The sequence below is a fragment of the Sinocyclocheilus rhinocerous genome, unplaced genomic scaffold, assembly GCF_001515625.1.
Source record: "Sinocyclocheilus rhinocerous isolate Xijiao unplaced genomic scaffold, SAMN03320098_v1.1 scaffold463, whole genome shotgun sequence".
Taxonomy (NCBI): Eukaryota; Metazoa; Chordata; class Actinopteri; order Cypriniformes; family Cyprinidae; genus Sinocyclocheilus; species Sinocyclocheilus rhinocerous.
This window is the reverse complement of record NW_015627535.1, coordinates 614,670-628,743: the sequence shown is the minus strand read 5'-3', so window position 1 is coordinate 628,743 and position 14,074 is coordinate 614,670. Positions and strand designations below refer to the sequence as shown.

At 37.1% G+C, this 14,074-nt stretch overlaps 1 protein-coding gene across 4 annotated transcripts in view; it reads right to left on the bottom strand.

The window, feature by feature from the left end:
- Positions 1 to 379: 379 nt before the first annotated feature.
- rfx1a (regulatory factor X, 1a (influences HLA class II expression)) overlaps positions 380 to 14,074 on the bottom strand; it is a 21,590-nt gene continuing 7,895 nt past the window's right edge. For all 4 annotated transcript variants that reach the window (XM_016538719.1, XM_016538726.1, XM_016538733.1 and 1 more), the window contains exons 7-17: positions 10,501 to 10,620; positions 10,281 to 10,411; positions 9,768 to 9,886; positions 9,534 to 9,643; positions 6,912 to 7,063; positions 6,590 to 6,687; positions 5,144 to 5,293; positions 4,249 to 4,457; positions 2,678 to 2,831; positions 2,432 to 2,477; positions 380 to 1,581 (exon numbers count right to left, since the gene is read on the bottom strand). In XM_016538719.1, coding sequence (XP_016394205.1) covers positions 1,421 to 1,581; positions 2,432 to 2,477; positions 2,678 to 2,831; positions 4,249 to 4,457; positions 5,144 to 5,293; positions 6,590 to 6,687; positions 6,912 to 7,063; positions 9,534 to 9,643; positions 9,768 to 9,886; positions 10,281 to 10,411; positions 10,501 to 10,620 — 1,450 coding nt within the window. In that variant the 3' untranslated portion in view covers positions 380 to 1,420. The remainder of the gene's footprint in view (positions 1,582 to 2,431; positions 2,478 to 2,677; positions 2,832 to 4,248; positions 4,458 to 5,143; positions 5,294 to 6,589; positions 6,688 to 6,911; positions 7,064 to 9,533; positions 9,644 to 9,767; positions 9,887 to 10,280; positions 10,412 to 10,500; positions 10,621 to 14,074) is intronic.

The following is a 14,074-nucleotide window of genomic DNA, read 5'->3' as shown; positions in this document are numbered from 1 at the left end:
CTGGGTCAAAACAACCCAATAGCTGGGTTTGTCCCTTTTTAACCCAGCATTTTTTTTAGAGTGTATGTTGAATGATATGAGAAATAGAGTTTTAATGTACTGTAGGTCTCTCAAATTGATCATTAAATATGCCACAACACAAGAAACTAATTAAACGAATGAGTCTTGAGAAGGAAATGGCTGAAAGATCATTTCGCTCTCTACTTTTACATTTCCTAGCTACTATGGGCAGTGTTGTCAAGTTTGTCTGAAGGGTTCTAGTAAAATATCTTGACCCAAATCTCAAATACACAGCAAGCCATCAAATATGCACTAAACAGTGTTAGACAACGCTGTACACATCAAGATTGTCACTTTGTGACCATAGAAAAAAGTATGCAACGACAGAAACATTTAATGTCTGGTACCAAGCTCAGGACGACGTTTGGCAAGAGGAAAAAAGTGCAACAAAATAGGACAAAAAATGTTAGAAAACCATTTTTAAAAAAGAGAGAGAGGAAAAACATACTGGAGGAAAAAAAAACTCTCCTCTCATTTCTGGCAAACTGCTGTCATTTGCAGAGGTATGTATAGACTAGCCCTAAAAATCAAAAATACACAACCCAGCTGAATCATGTACACCCAGTAGACTCATGGGAAACTGAGTTTTTAAAGAGCCGGGCTATAATATGCTTGAAACAATTAATGACATGGCAGTCACTGAAGGCATGAAGAACTAAAAAAGGTACCACTGCCGAAAACAACTATCAACACTTCTTGAGAACCACGGACGGTCATTCGCACATGCACAAAAACACACGCGTTCACGCTAGCCGATAAAAACGATAAGGTCCCGGGTCACTCACAATCACAGGAACAACACACGGATAGGCAGAAAGTATACATCAACACACAACACGCACACTTACAGTCCATCTTTTCTCACTAACAACCATTTCAGGTTAAAAAAAAGCTTGACTGACAGTTTCATTCAGGTTTCAGTAGCCAATCAGAGTTCAGTCCATCGCGAACGACTCTTAGGATCCAGTTGCAGCAGGTTTCTTTTGTGTTTCTGCGTCTTAACAGCTATTAGAGATAGAATCAGGTTTAGATCCGAGAGCTATTCTTAGTGACCTCTACACCCTGTCTAAGATCTTGATATGATGCCTTTAGCGGTGATCGTGTTCATGTTATGAGTGTGTGAGAGAGAGGGTGGCGCTATTTGTGTCTCTGTGGTTCGGTGAGCACTTGTGTATATGTGTATTTGAGACGTTGACAGGCATGGAAATGTACATACGGACATCTGAAATGTTGTGTAAATATGTAAGCTGCAGCATTTGTTTTTTAGATGCATGTGTTGGTTTAAGTGCATGAATGATAGGCGAGTATTATGTGGAGTGTGTGCTTGTAGGTGCATGTGTGTGTGTGCGTATTTAAGTTCTTAGTTCTCCATGCTTCCTGTGGTGAACAGCACCCTCTGGTCGGTTCGAGCCAGCTTAGCAGGCGGTTCTAGAGATTCATCCCCAATAGCGCCCCCATCAGACTGCAGAGACAACTCCTGACACTCATAGTCGCTGTCTTCTTCCTCCTCCTCTTCCTCTTCTGAGACACAAAGACATATAGAGATTGTCAGTTAGAAATATACAGATTTTTCAGTAGTGAAAAAACATTTATAATCAATGTGATATTTTTTAATTATTTTAAAATTACAAAAGTTTAAAGTACATTATACATTAGTAAAAAATAATAATTACTTCATGTTTAATACATATACATTTTTATTATTACCAAATCAATGTATTTTTATATTTTTATTTGTAATATATATTTTTTTAAATGTTGATAATACATTTTTTTTATTATTACATTACATTTTAATTTTACATTAATTATTCATTTCTGTAAATAATAATCACTTTATTTTATATACACATAGAATTTTATTATTTTATTATAAATTAAATGTATTTTTATATTTATATTTTTTAATCTTCTTTCAAAATGTTGATAATCCATCTGATATTTTGTAATTACAATAAAATTACTGAAAATAATTATTACTTCATACTTTAAATACTTGTTCATTTAAATACTTGTACATTTTATTATTAAAAATTCAATGTGTTTTTATATTTTTACTTTTGTTTTCAAAATATTGATAATCCATCTGCTAATTTTATTTCTTTTGAAATTATTTAAAATTATTATTATTATTATACTGTAATTGTTATTATTATTATAAATTCAATGTAATTTTTATATTTTTATTTTTTAATTGGTTGGTTAAATTCTGGTTAGTTGCTTGTCTGTTGCTATGTGGTTGTTTTTAGTGCATTCCTATGTGGCTGCTAGGGTGCCTTGGGAAGTTGACGGAGTTTAGTTAGTGAAGAAGAAACAATTACAAGTCTGTGACTTTATTGTGTGTTTGGTGTTTGTGTGTAAAACAACTTACCTTTATCAGGATCAAGTGGGTTCAAACTTCGACCAAGACTTGCAAACTTAAAGAGCAAAAGAGAGAATTATGACATTTATACCACTACAGTCAGAATCTGTCTTTCACAGTTCCTCAGTTTAATATCCTGTTATGAGAGGAGTGAAGCACTTTTGTTTGTCTCACTCACTAAAAGGAGAAGTGTGTCTGAGATTAGGTAAAGAATTCGGTGTCGGAGTGTGTTTCTTTGAGCGTGTGTGTTTGTACCTCTCCCATGACAGCAATGGGAGTTTCGCCCTTGGCCTGGGCAACTCTGTGCTCTATCAGATAGTACATGTACTCATCATAAAGCAGGCGGATTAGGTGAAATGAGCCGAAGCTTGCAGCACTGCGGAGAGTCAGGTCTCTGATCACCATAGAGCTAAAGAGAGAACAAAGAAAAGATACAGGAAGTGTGAGAACGAAGAGAGCAGTGGGGTGGGTAAGACGCATAAAAGGATGAGTAAAAGAGGGAAACATATTTGACATTACACTTACTGGCTCCAACAGTCATTACAACTGTTCTAAAACCCAGCACGCAATGTGAAGACTGTTACAAACAGCAAAATGACGCTGCCTTAGAGGATTCATTGTTTTAGATCAGTCTAAGGGGGCATTGCATGTATCTGTTATTGATACAATAAAAATCCCAAAATAAACTGCAACAAACTGAACAAACAAACTGCAACTTTTTCAATATGGCCAACAGAGTCAGAGGAAATTAGGTAGACGTATATTTTATTTGGCACAAAAATCTTTCTTTTTCTTTTTCTAAAGAAATGATGATAAAAAAAAAAAAGATAACCCATCCACTTTTAAATCATTTAAAATTATATGAAAATTATTAAAATAGAACTTATTATAAATAAATTTGTAACGTTACATATACAGTAGATATGTATGTGTGTATGGTTGTACATACACACATGCAGTTGTTTTTTTGGTGTTTGGCTTAGTGTTATGTTAGAATCATTATTATACTCTTATACCTTTTGTTCTTTAATATTTTGAATTGTTTTTAGCTTATTTTTTTGTTTTTCATTTAAATGTTAAGTTTTGAAATTTTGTTGTATGCATTTGTCATTTTTATTTAATCTCTTTATTTTAAAATGTGTATAGGTAGTATTTATAAAGTTTTAGCTTTTAGTTTTGGGTCTGTTTTTAGTTGTTTTAATACTACAATTGATTGCTTCTGTTGTCCTCATTTGTAAGTCGCTTTGGATAAAAGCGTCTGATAAATTACTAAATAAATAAATAAATATATATATGTTTTTTTTAGTTGATAAAAAGGGAGAGTAAAGACTTTCTATTTCAAATAAATGCTGTTCTTTTGAAATTTCTATTCATCAAAGTATCTAGGGGAAAAAAATCACGGTTTCCACAACAATATTAAGCAGCACAGCTGTTTTGAACAAGAAATGTTTCTTGAATAAATTACATTTTAAACTGTATTAAATTAGATTATAATAATATTACACAATAAAGTTTTAAACTGCAGCCTTGTCAACATAAGACACTTCTTTCAATAACATTAAAAATATATATTTACAACCTCACATTTCTATCTATATTTGTAATTAACTAAACACTCAATATTGTGCTATGCCTCATGTTGTTAGCTTAGCAACATGCTAAGATCAGACTCTACTGGAATCAACTGTTGATAGTAGATGAATAGCAGAAGCTCAATAGGATTCAGAACAGAACTGGTGTGGCACATCATGTTCTTGTCCTTCACGAAGAACAAATCCCCTGTGATGTCCACAAACCTAATGTTAGTACAACCTTTTGAGGCTCACCTGTAAAAACTCCATTTCAGCAGGAAGAGTTTAGCTGCTTTTGGAAAGGCAGTGCTAGACTGGTACGGCTTTAAGACCTGCGAGACCACACCATCCAGCCAGGCTGCCCACTGCTCCAGAGAGTTCTGCTGCTGGAGGGTCAGTTTGAAGTCCTGCTCCAGCCGCTGCACCACCCGATCCTCACACCGGCACACCCAGGAGGCCTGTTCCTACAAGAGAAAGCACATGGGGATTCAAAAACCCACACTAAACAAAATATCGACAGCCTTTCAAAAATTGCTTGTGCTACATTATTACCAAATCTTGGATTCAATCTTTTTGTCAACTTGTTTTCTTTCAATTAGCACAGGTTTTGTATTTCTTTTTGGAAATGATTGGTCGTAGGCCTCACTGATCTGAGCTTATGCACCTCAGTTTCTGAGTGAAAAAATCATTATTTGTAGATAACTCTGGCAAAGTTCACTCAAAAAACTGAGGTGCATAAGCTCAGATCTATGAGGTATTAATATACCATAATGAGCAATTTTTTGTAGAACAGCCACTTTTACATTACCCCCATATACAGGTCTGAACAACATGAGGGTGAGTAAATGGTGAAAGAATTTTCATTTTTGGGTGGACTATCCCTTTATCATCTACTAAATGACTACTGACATACTCAGCGTAAACCCTTTTTAAAAGACTTTCAAGGAAACAAATAGCATGTTATGCTAAACACTCACTTCTGTTTCCGTTTCCCTGACAGTTAGACAGACCACAAACCCCTACATGCATGCTAAAAAGTGAGTTCATCTCAGATGGTGACAGATGAAAGCTCTAGTTCAGCCCTCGTAAATACAGTGTTCAGTCTCAAATCTGACTGGGACGTGAGGGATTTGTCCAATCACACACACACCTGCACATTGGCAAAATCCACTCTGTTGAGGTCGCTGAGCATCTGGTTGATCTGTGCCGTGTTTTGCAGTACAGCACGAGCTGCCTGGGCCAGGTGGTTTAGAGAGGTGTACCTGCGCAGGGTCTGAGCAAACGCACTTGCAGACGTCACCTAAACAAAGACCAATTCACAGAGAAAGGAGGCAATTAGAAACTGATGAAATATTTAAATCTTTAATATTCCAAGATGTAATTATCTAATGTTTAAATGTATTTAACTAGGGATTTTGTTTTGCTATTAAAAATTATTTAAAAGAGTAAAAAGGAACTTTCTTAATGCAGATGATGTGACCCTTGCATTTTCCCAAACGAAATTAATTAGGGAAAGTTTTTAAGTCTTCAAACACTCTTAAACTCCCCTAGTTTAGTACTGCACGCCTGACTGTATGTCACAAGCACACTATTTTAGCTTTCTGTCAGCACTAACTATCATTAGTCATTCATAAAACAGAAGTTTTGTGGTATTGACTGTAGCGGTTGAGTAATGTTAAAAATGTTTCCATGACTGATGCAGAAAACCAGAGTGAAAGGTGGCTAATATAATGCAAATATATTGTAAAAAAAATGTAAAAAAATAAATAAAAATGGAATGAAAACAAACGAGGTGTACACTACTATTCAAAATTTTAGGGTAGTAAGATTTTCTTATATAAATATTATAATAATATATAAATATAAAAATTTTCAGCAATCATTACTTCAGTCTTTAGTGTCACATGATCTTTCCTCTAATACATTGATTTGCTGCTCAAGAAACAGCTGAGCTGCTTAATATTTCTGTGGAAGCTGTTGTGTTGTGGATTATTGTGATGTTTTTATCAGCTGTTTGGACTAGGGATGTTCATTTCGGTTATTTTTCCTAACCGACAAAGCGTTAACCGACAAGATTATATTAAATTAAAATTGGATTAAATTAGAAAGGATAAGTGTCTGTGACCCGTTAAAATAATAACATTCGTTTCCCAGGGATTAATTCTACATGCGCAAAAAGCAGCAAACAACAGAACATGAGGATTCACATAGTCATCACATCACATCATGCACCTGCAGCGCTTCTGCGAACGGAGAAAAACATAATAAAGCAAGGCTGTGTATATTTTATATATATATATATAACGAATAAATAGGCCTAAACTGATTGTATTAATCGGTCAAAATTCTTACGGTCGGTTAACCGGTTAAAATAAACATCCCTAGTTTGGACTCTCATTCTGACGGCACCCATTCACTACAAAGGACCAATTGGTGAGCAAGTGACGTAATGCCAAATTTCTCCAAATCTGTTCTGATGAAGAAACAAACTCATCTACATCTTGGATGGCCTGAGGGTGAGTACATTTTCAGCAAATTTCAATTTTTGGGTGAACTATTCGTCACTAAACGTTAATAATTTGTTGCGATCACTGACCTTCACACGAACCATCTCTTCAGGAATGTTCATCATGGCGTTAGTCAACCAGCTCTCAAGACTTTTCGCAAAGTTTCGGATGGCTTGTGTTAAGGCACCTGGAGAAACAATTAAGATATTTCAACAAAATATATGGACGATTCGCCCATAATTGGTGCCCCAGCAGCCTGAATGTTGACCCACGTCCAAATTGGCAAGGAGAATGTGAATGTGAGTAAAAATAGGCCACTCTTGGCTAAATGTGACTCACCTGATGGATCAACACCAGCTCTGGCACATACTGCTGCATAGTAATAAGTGAATCTGTATTGAGAGAACTTACTGGGAATAGGTCTCAGAACTTCTGGGATGAGCATCTCCACCAGGCCCTGGTACAGTGTGTTGTCGCAGTCACGACTCCAGCGAAGCACTGGATCATATTTACAGAGCAGCACCAAACATGACTTGGGCAGCCTCTTCTCAGACTCATCATGCCTAAGATAGCCAAAGAAAACAGATAAAGTTTGTCTTATTATTCATTAACCCTATAAAGCCCACTATATCATATTTGATATGCAAATTTATAAGGCCTCTAAATTATCAACATGATCAAAACATTGATGAAAAAAATGGTTGTACACAATCTTTTACAAGCCTGTCATCTGATTTAGAAAATAAAAGGCCTTTAGTATCATTTTAAAAATGTCCCCCTTCAGGTCGTGGTACACGTGTCTTTTTGCTGTTAAGTCTTGATTTTTAGTCAAATGTAAGAATAGTAAAATGTTAGAATAACTTATATATTGTTAGTAATATTTCAAGATGAACACTTACTGGACTGAAGCGGTTTACTTGATTATCCACACACCATTTTCTAGAAAAATGGTGTTACAGTGTGAGAATATAATCCATCAGGCTTTTGAGGAATGTTGAGGAATGCATTATATGTTTTGCCCCCACAATAAAAACTACAGAGCTTTGATCAGAAAACTAAGCATTTAAAGGGTTAGTTCACCCAAAAATGAAAACTAGCTTGTGTTTTACTCACCCCCGAGGCATCCGAGGTGTATATGACTTTCTGTTTTTTAAAGAAAAATATCCAAAACACATGGATTCGCTACAGGGGGCCTTTATTCATCCCGTCTGTGGCACATTTTATTATGAATGCGCGAGCTTTATTTGACGACTTGTGGACTGTTCAACTGCAACACCCACTGACTGCAATGATAGAGCTTGGAATAGCCAGGACAATTTTTAATATAACTCCGACTGGATTCGTCTGAAAGAAGAAAGTCATATACACCTAGGATGCTTCGAGGGTAAGTAAAACACAAGCTAATTTTCATTTTTGGGTGAACTAACCCTTTAAAGGGGTCATGACATGAGAAACCAAATTTCTCTTGATCTTTTGACATAGAAGAGGTCTTTGTATGCTTAATACATCCAGCAAGTTTCATAACTTAAAATGTCCTCATCATCAATAAAAAAAGCATTTATGTAATAACCCCGTCAGAAAACGGCTCATTTTGGATCAGAGGGACGAGGTGACGTCACCTAGGCACTGTTCGTTTGCATATGACCGCCTCCAGAGCAAGACAACTATGCCTATTTTGTATTTTCGTGTTTGTAGATACTGCCGGAGGATCCCGACGTCAGAGAAAAATGGATTCAGTTTATTTTTAGCGAACGTCCCAGTCCCGTCAGTGCTAATTTACGTGTGTTCAGTAAAGTTTTGAGAACAAATTGCAGTATGATGTTGGCTTCGCCAAAATATTTTTGCTCAAAGGTCAGGCCGTTCCAACTGTTCTGGACCCAACAACGCCGCCGCAAACTGCAAGTAACGTATTTCATGTAAAAACTATTTTTAAAACATTAATGGCGGTAATGGATGTTAGCCAATCATAAAAGTGGGCGGTTACACTGACCTCTTAAAGGGAAAACACCCCAAAACCAACTGTTTCAGTCAGAGGATGAGAAACAGGGTGGAAAAAGGTCATAAATCACTCAAATTTAAATGTTTTTCGTCCAAAAAAACTTTAGTAATATTATAATTACACCTCAGGGAACATAATAAAATAAAAAAATAAAAAACACGTCATGACCCCTTTAAATATCATCTTACTAAGGCATGTTATTGGTAGATATAGAGTGACAACTGATATTCATATGCATTTTATGTAAAAAGTCTGCTATACTGTTATAAAGATCTCAATGATTTAACATTACAGTCTATCAGAATTTCATCTTATGTTTCAGCCATATAAATATCAGCAACTGTACCAAAATGCTTTTTTTTCACTTCTTGAATATGAGCTCCATATTCTACTAAATCATACTATGTGAGCCATAAAAGCCTGATGCATCAATTATAATGCTCAACAAAAAACACCTTTTTTAGGTTTCTTAAATTTTCATATATCGTCTAAAAGTTCAATGAACTCTTACATAAAAATACAGTGGTGTGAAAAAGTGTTGGCCCCCTTCCTGATTTCTGTTATCGCAAACGCTTGATTGCAGTTGTTGCTGCTAAGGGTGGCCCAACCAGTTATTAGGTTTAGGGGGCAAACACTTTTTTCACACAGGGCCATGTAGTTTTGGGTTTTGTTTTCCCTTAATAATAAAAACCTTCATTTAAAAACTGCATGTTGTGTTCACTTGTGTTATCTTTTACTAATATTTAAAATTGTTTGATGATCTGAAACATTAAAGTGTGACAAACATGCACAAAAATAAGAAATCAGGAAGGGGGCCAACACTTTTTCACACCACTGTATATATATATATTTTATTTGGACAATTATTTCATATGTCAGGCTTTACAGGTTAACTTAATGCTCTATACCGCCCTTGCTCAGTAGAAACAACCGAGAACCATCTTTATAAAATCCTCCTGAAAGCACGAAACTGTGAAATCCTTGATATGTAGTGCTGGTCTAAAGGAGTGTGTTGCGCTGAGAAGCAAACATACACAGCTAGTGTTGTTGAGTCTCCTGCCTGACTTTCACTGAACCTCCAAAATGTTTTCCAAAGAGTCTCCACCAAAGGGAACTGAAGGTTGACCATCACATCCAGAATGGCCTGCAGAAAAACACAAGACCAGTAAAAATCAACCTGAAAAGATATTTAGCTTCTACACAGATTTTCATTGTGATGCCGACAGTCTATCGCTGGTTTCAAACAGAGAAGAAGAGAGAAGACTCACTTCGCAGTGTTCTCTGTAGAGCAACTGAAAGCTTTTAAGATGTTCCAGCTCAATGCCCTCTGGTAAAGCTCTACCCTGCAGGTCAACATCAGGGAATTCTGGGAGAGCTCGGGACGCATCTAAACATCAATGATAACAGCAACCATATATGTTAAACCCGCATTGTGGTGCCAAACTTATTTATTTTATTTATTTAGTCATTTAGCAGACGCTTTTATCCAAAGCGACTTACAAATGAGGACAATAAAAGCAGTCAAAACTAACAAAAGAGCAACAATATAACTATATATAATATAATATAATATAACTTATGCAGTGTGAAACGATTTGGTGTTAGAATGTTACGGCTAAATGCTTTGTAACCGACAGCCAATCGCATGCCTCAAATTCACATACTTTAGACAGTTACGGAAAGACAGCGCACTTGAATGGAACACATTAGTGTTTCCTTTAGAACATGCATTTCAGGTTACGCTTCTGACATTAAAGGTTCACACTGATGTCACGACTCACCTAGAAACTGCTGGTACTGCTGGACCTGGGTGCTGATGTCCGACAGACCCGAGCTCTGCTGCTGCTGTTGCTGTCCAGATCCTGACAACATTCCGTTAGTGATTCCCTCCACCTTCTGTACCGGCTTCAACCTGCAGGGAGACAGAACCAGACAGACTGACAAACACAGGAACCAGAGTGACTGACAGAGCAAGATATGAAAGAGAGCATGTGTGTCCACCTCTGTTTCTGGGAGAAGGGCTGCTGCCTCATGGCCAGGTGTTGCTGGTCCTCCATCAGACGGACCAGAGATGAGCTCGCTTTGATTCGCAGTCCATAGTAGTGATATTTGGAATTCCCTCTGGAACAAACACACAAAAGCTTTAGTGCACCTGCGTGACCCGAACCAGAGGATCATGGAGGCATCTAAGCACATATGCATGTATATGCGTGACTCTCAATCACATTATTATTCAAACGTTTGGAGTCAGAAGGATTTTTTAAAAGATTTTTATGTTTCTTATGCTCACCAAGGTTGCATTTATTTGATCAAAAACTACACTTAAAAAACAGTAATAAAGTATAATATTTGTATATAGCATCATCACTCTAGTCTTCAGTGTCACATGATCCTTCAGAAATGATTTTCTGCTGAAGAAACAATATTAGTATTTTGGAAGGTTTTATTGTTGTTTAATATTTTTGTGGAAACCATGATATTTTTTTGAGGATTCTTTGGAATATAAAGTTGTTTATTTAAAAAAAAAAAAAAAAAAAGGGTTTATTTAAAATTCAAATGTTTTATAAATGTCTTTACTGTCACTTTTGATCAATTTAATGCATCCTTGCTAATAAAAGTATCAATTTCTTTTAAGAAAGTGTCTTACTGAAGCCATACTTTTGAACGGTAATGAATGCCATATTAATTTACTGTCACTTGATGTTTGTGAGTGAACTATGCTTATGAACCAACACTTTTTAAATGATTCACTCAATCTGATTTGAACATATAAATCAATGAAACATCTCACAATCAATTTAACTTGGACAAAAATAGCGCTTAAATACATTTCACTTGAGTTTTTTTTTGGGGGGGGGGAACAAATTTTCTGAATGAACCGATTCATTAAAATAAACTGGGCACTCCCAGTTAGAAAGTACATGTCATGTGACCTGATTTCTCTCACCGTGTGCCCAGGCGTCTGGTCCTCAACCCCATGAACACCGAGCGGATGAGTTTTCCGAAGGATGCCGCGTTGACGGGTTCCAGCTTTTGCTCCTGACAGTGCAGCAGGTAGTGGCAGTAGAGTGTAGATCGGGGCAAACTCACCCCTTCCGCTGTCTCATAATTATCCAACAACCACTGCACCTGAGGGCCAGAGGACAGCTGCCGGGATAAGACGCACACAAACAGCCACACACACACTCAGACAGAGAGTCCAGGCTAAAAGATGCCCTAAGATAGACAACATGCAAACACCACAATGCAAACCCATGCATATGCTTTTGCATGCAGACACAGCACATGCAGATACACTGTAATTACAATTTACTCAAATTGGCAACAAATTGTATTATTTAGCAATGTCTACACATATTGTTTTTCTGACAGCTTCATGAAAACATGCAGTGCTGTGAATAAGTCTTTGTCTGAATTTCTGTTTGTGCACTTTTTTTTTTTTATTGTATGTAGATTATTGTGTTAGCATACAGTCAAGTGGTTAAATGAAAAGTTTCTGTTCTTGCATTTCTTTGGAGTTCAAGGTTTCAGTTGTACAGTACAATGAAGAAGTATGCCAACAGATGAATCAAAAGCAGAACTGCTCAGCAGGCATGGGTGAAAACAAAGTGTTTTTTGGGCAGAAAACCACGTTCATGTTTTTGAAAGAAGTCTCTTATCTTAGTAAGGCTGCATTTATTTGATCAAAAACACAGTAATATTGTAATATTACAAAATAAATATTTTCTATTTGAATATATTTTGCATTTTTTATGTTTTTATTTTCAGGATTCTTAGATGAATAGAAAGTTCAAAAGAACAGTTTTATTTGAAACAGAGATCTTTTGTAACATTATAAATGTTTTTACTGTTACTTTGGATCAATTTAATGCATCTTTGCGGAATAAAAGTATTAATTAAGTATTCTTTTAAAAAAACAACAACAACATAACATATACATTTTTATTTTACAGACTCAAAACTTTTGAACGGTAACGTATGCATCCACATGTTTTGGTTGTAAATCAGTGTCCACATACAGAAAATCAGACAGGGGCAAACACTTTTTCACAGCTCTGTATGCCTCTCGACAGCTGTTTCTGCGTGCCGTGGCATACAAGACGGGTATGCCATGAAATATTAAACAAAATGTCTCAGTCCTTAACTAAAAGAATTTTGTAATAGAATGCAAAACTGGCTGCTGCATAGAGGACCATGTTGAATGGCTAGGTTAACCGACCGAATGGTTATGGTTATGACTGAATTTTAATGTCTTCAGCAATGAATACGACAGCACAGTGAAAGCTTTAGCAAGCACCACTGACAAGCTACACGTCAACTGGACATGTGTCGTCATCGAAATGGAATGCTGCTCCCGAAGATTTTTTCTTCATAGAATAAAACTGGAAATGATTTGGACTTGGAAGTATCACTGTGCCCTCTGACATGTGGAACAGAGCAATGAGATCACCATGCGTTTAAATTCATTTGGGTGGCGGGAAGAGGGGTGGCGATGAGTGATGATTAAGCCCCGCCCCTGCTGTCCTCATACCTTTTTGTCTGCCGACGGCACGCTATTGTCCTCGCCTTCGTTTATACTCACGGTGGCTGGAGAGGCACGGGTGGGGTGCGGATAACCGTGACCGTTTCCGCTGCTGCCAGTCCCGCTACCAGCCAGCATGTAGCCGCCCTGAATCACGTAGCTCCCGCTGCTACCGTTAGCCTCGCCTCCGGAGTCTCCAGAACCGTTCGCCGCCGTCCCAGTGGCTGCCACTACAGCTGTGACTCCACCCACTGCCGCCGTCGTAGGATTGGCCACGATCTGCCCCGTCCCCGCTACAAACATGGACACCCCAGAGGATCCTGTGGTCACGGAGACGGTGAGAGGGGTGCTGGGGGACGTGGCCTCAGAACCAGAGGCAGGGGTGGTCTCATAGTACTGTCCAGCAGCGGTCTGGGTATACAGAGGGGTCTCTGTGTACGGGAAACTGCTGGAACGACTGGGAGAAAATCAAAAGGGTTAGGAATTTGAATTGTAATCAAATATAACAACATTGTAGCGAATCAGCTCATTCATGGGGAAATATGAATAATTAATCATAACTAGTTATAATTAATTATAAATATTTAGATCCGCTGTAGATATTTACTTGACCTCTCAGGGTCAACTGTCTGTCAATTCTAAGAACGTTAATTTCCTGGTTAAGGGAAATAACTTTCTTACTGTACAACTCTACACAGAGCTTGTAGCATAAATCTGCATGATTAAGTGACTCCAGTTATGAGCAAACAATGAACAACGTCAAGTGTGATACAAAACTTTATTAACTACATAAACACTTAAACTAGTCCAACATACTACATAAACACTTAAACTAGTCTAACATACAACATAAAACACTGAAACTAGTCTAACATACACATACACACACACACACACACACACACAATTGGTATAGGAGAGGGTTGAAGCTTAAGCCGTAAAGAGGAGAGAAATAAGGGATGAAGTTATGGAACCAGTTGCATATTCAGCAGATCTACCGCCTGAAGGAAACATCAGATTCTTAGTTCAAACACACCTTTGTAAAAAGGTGCA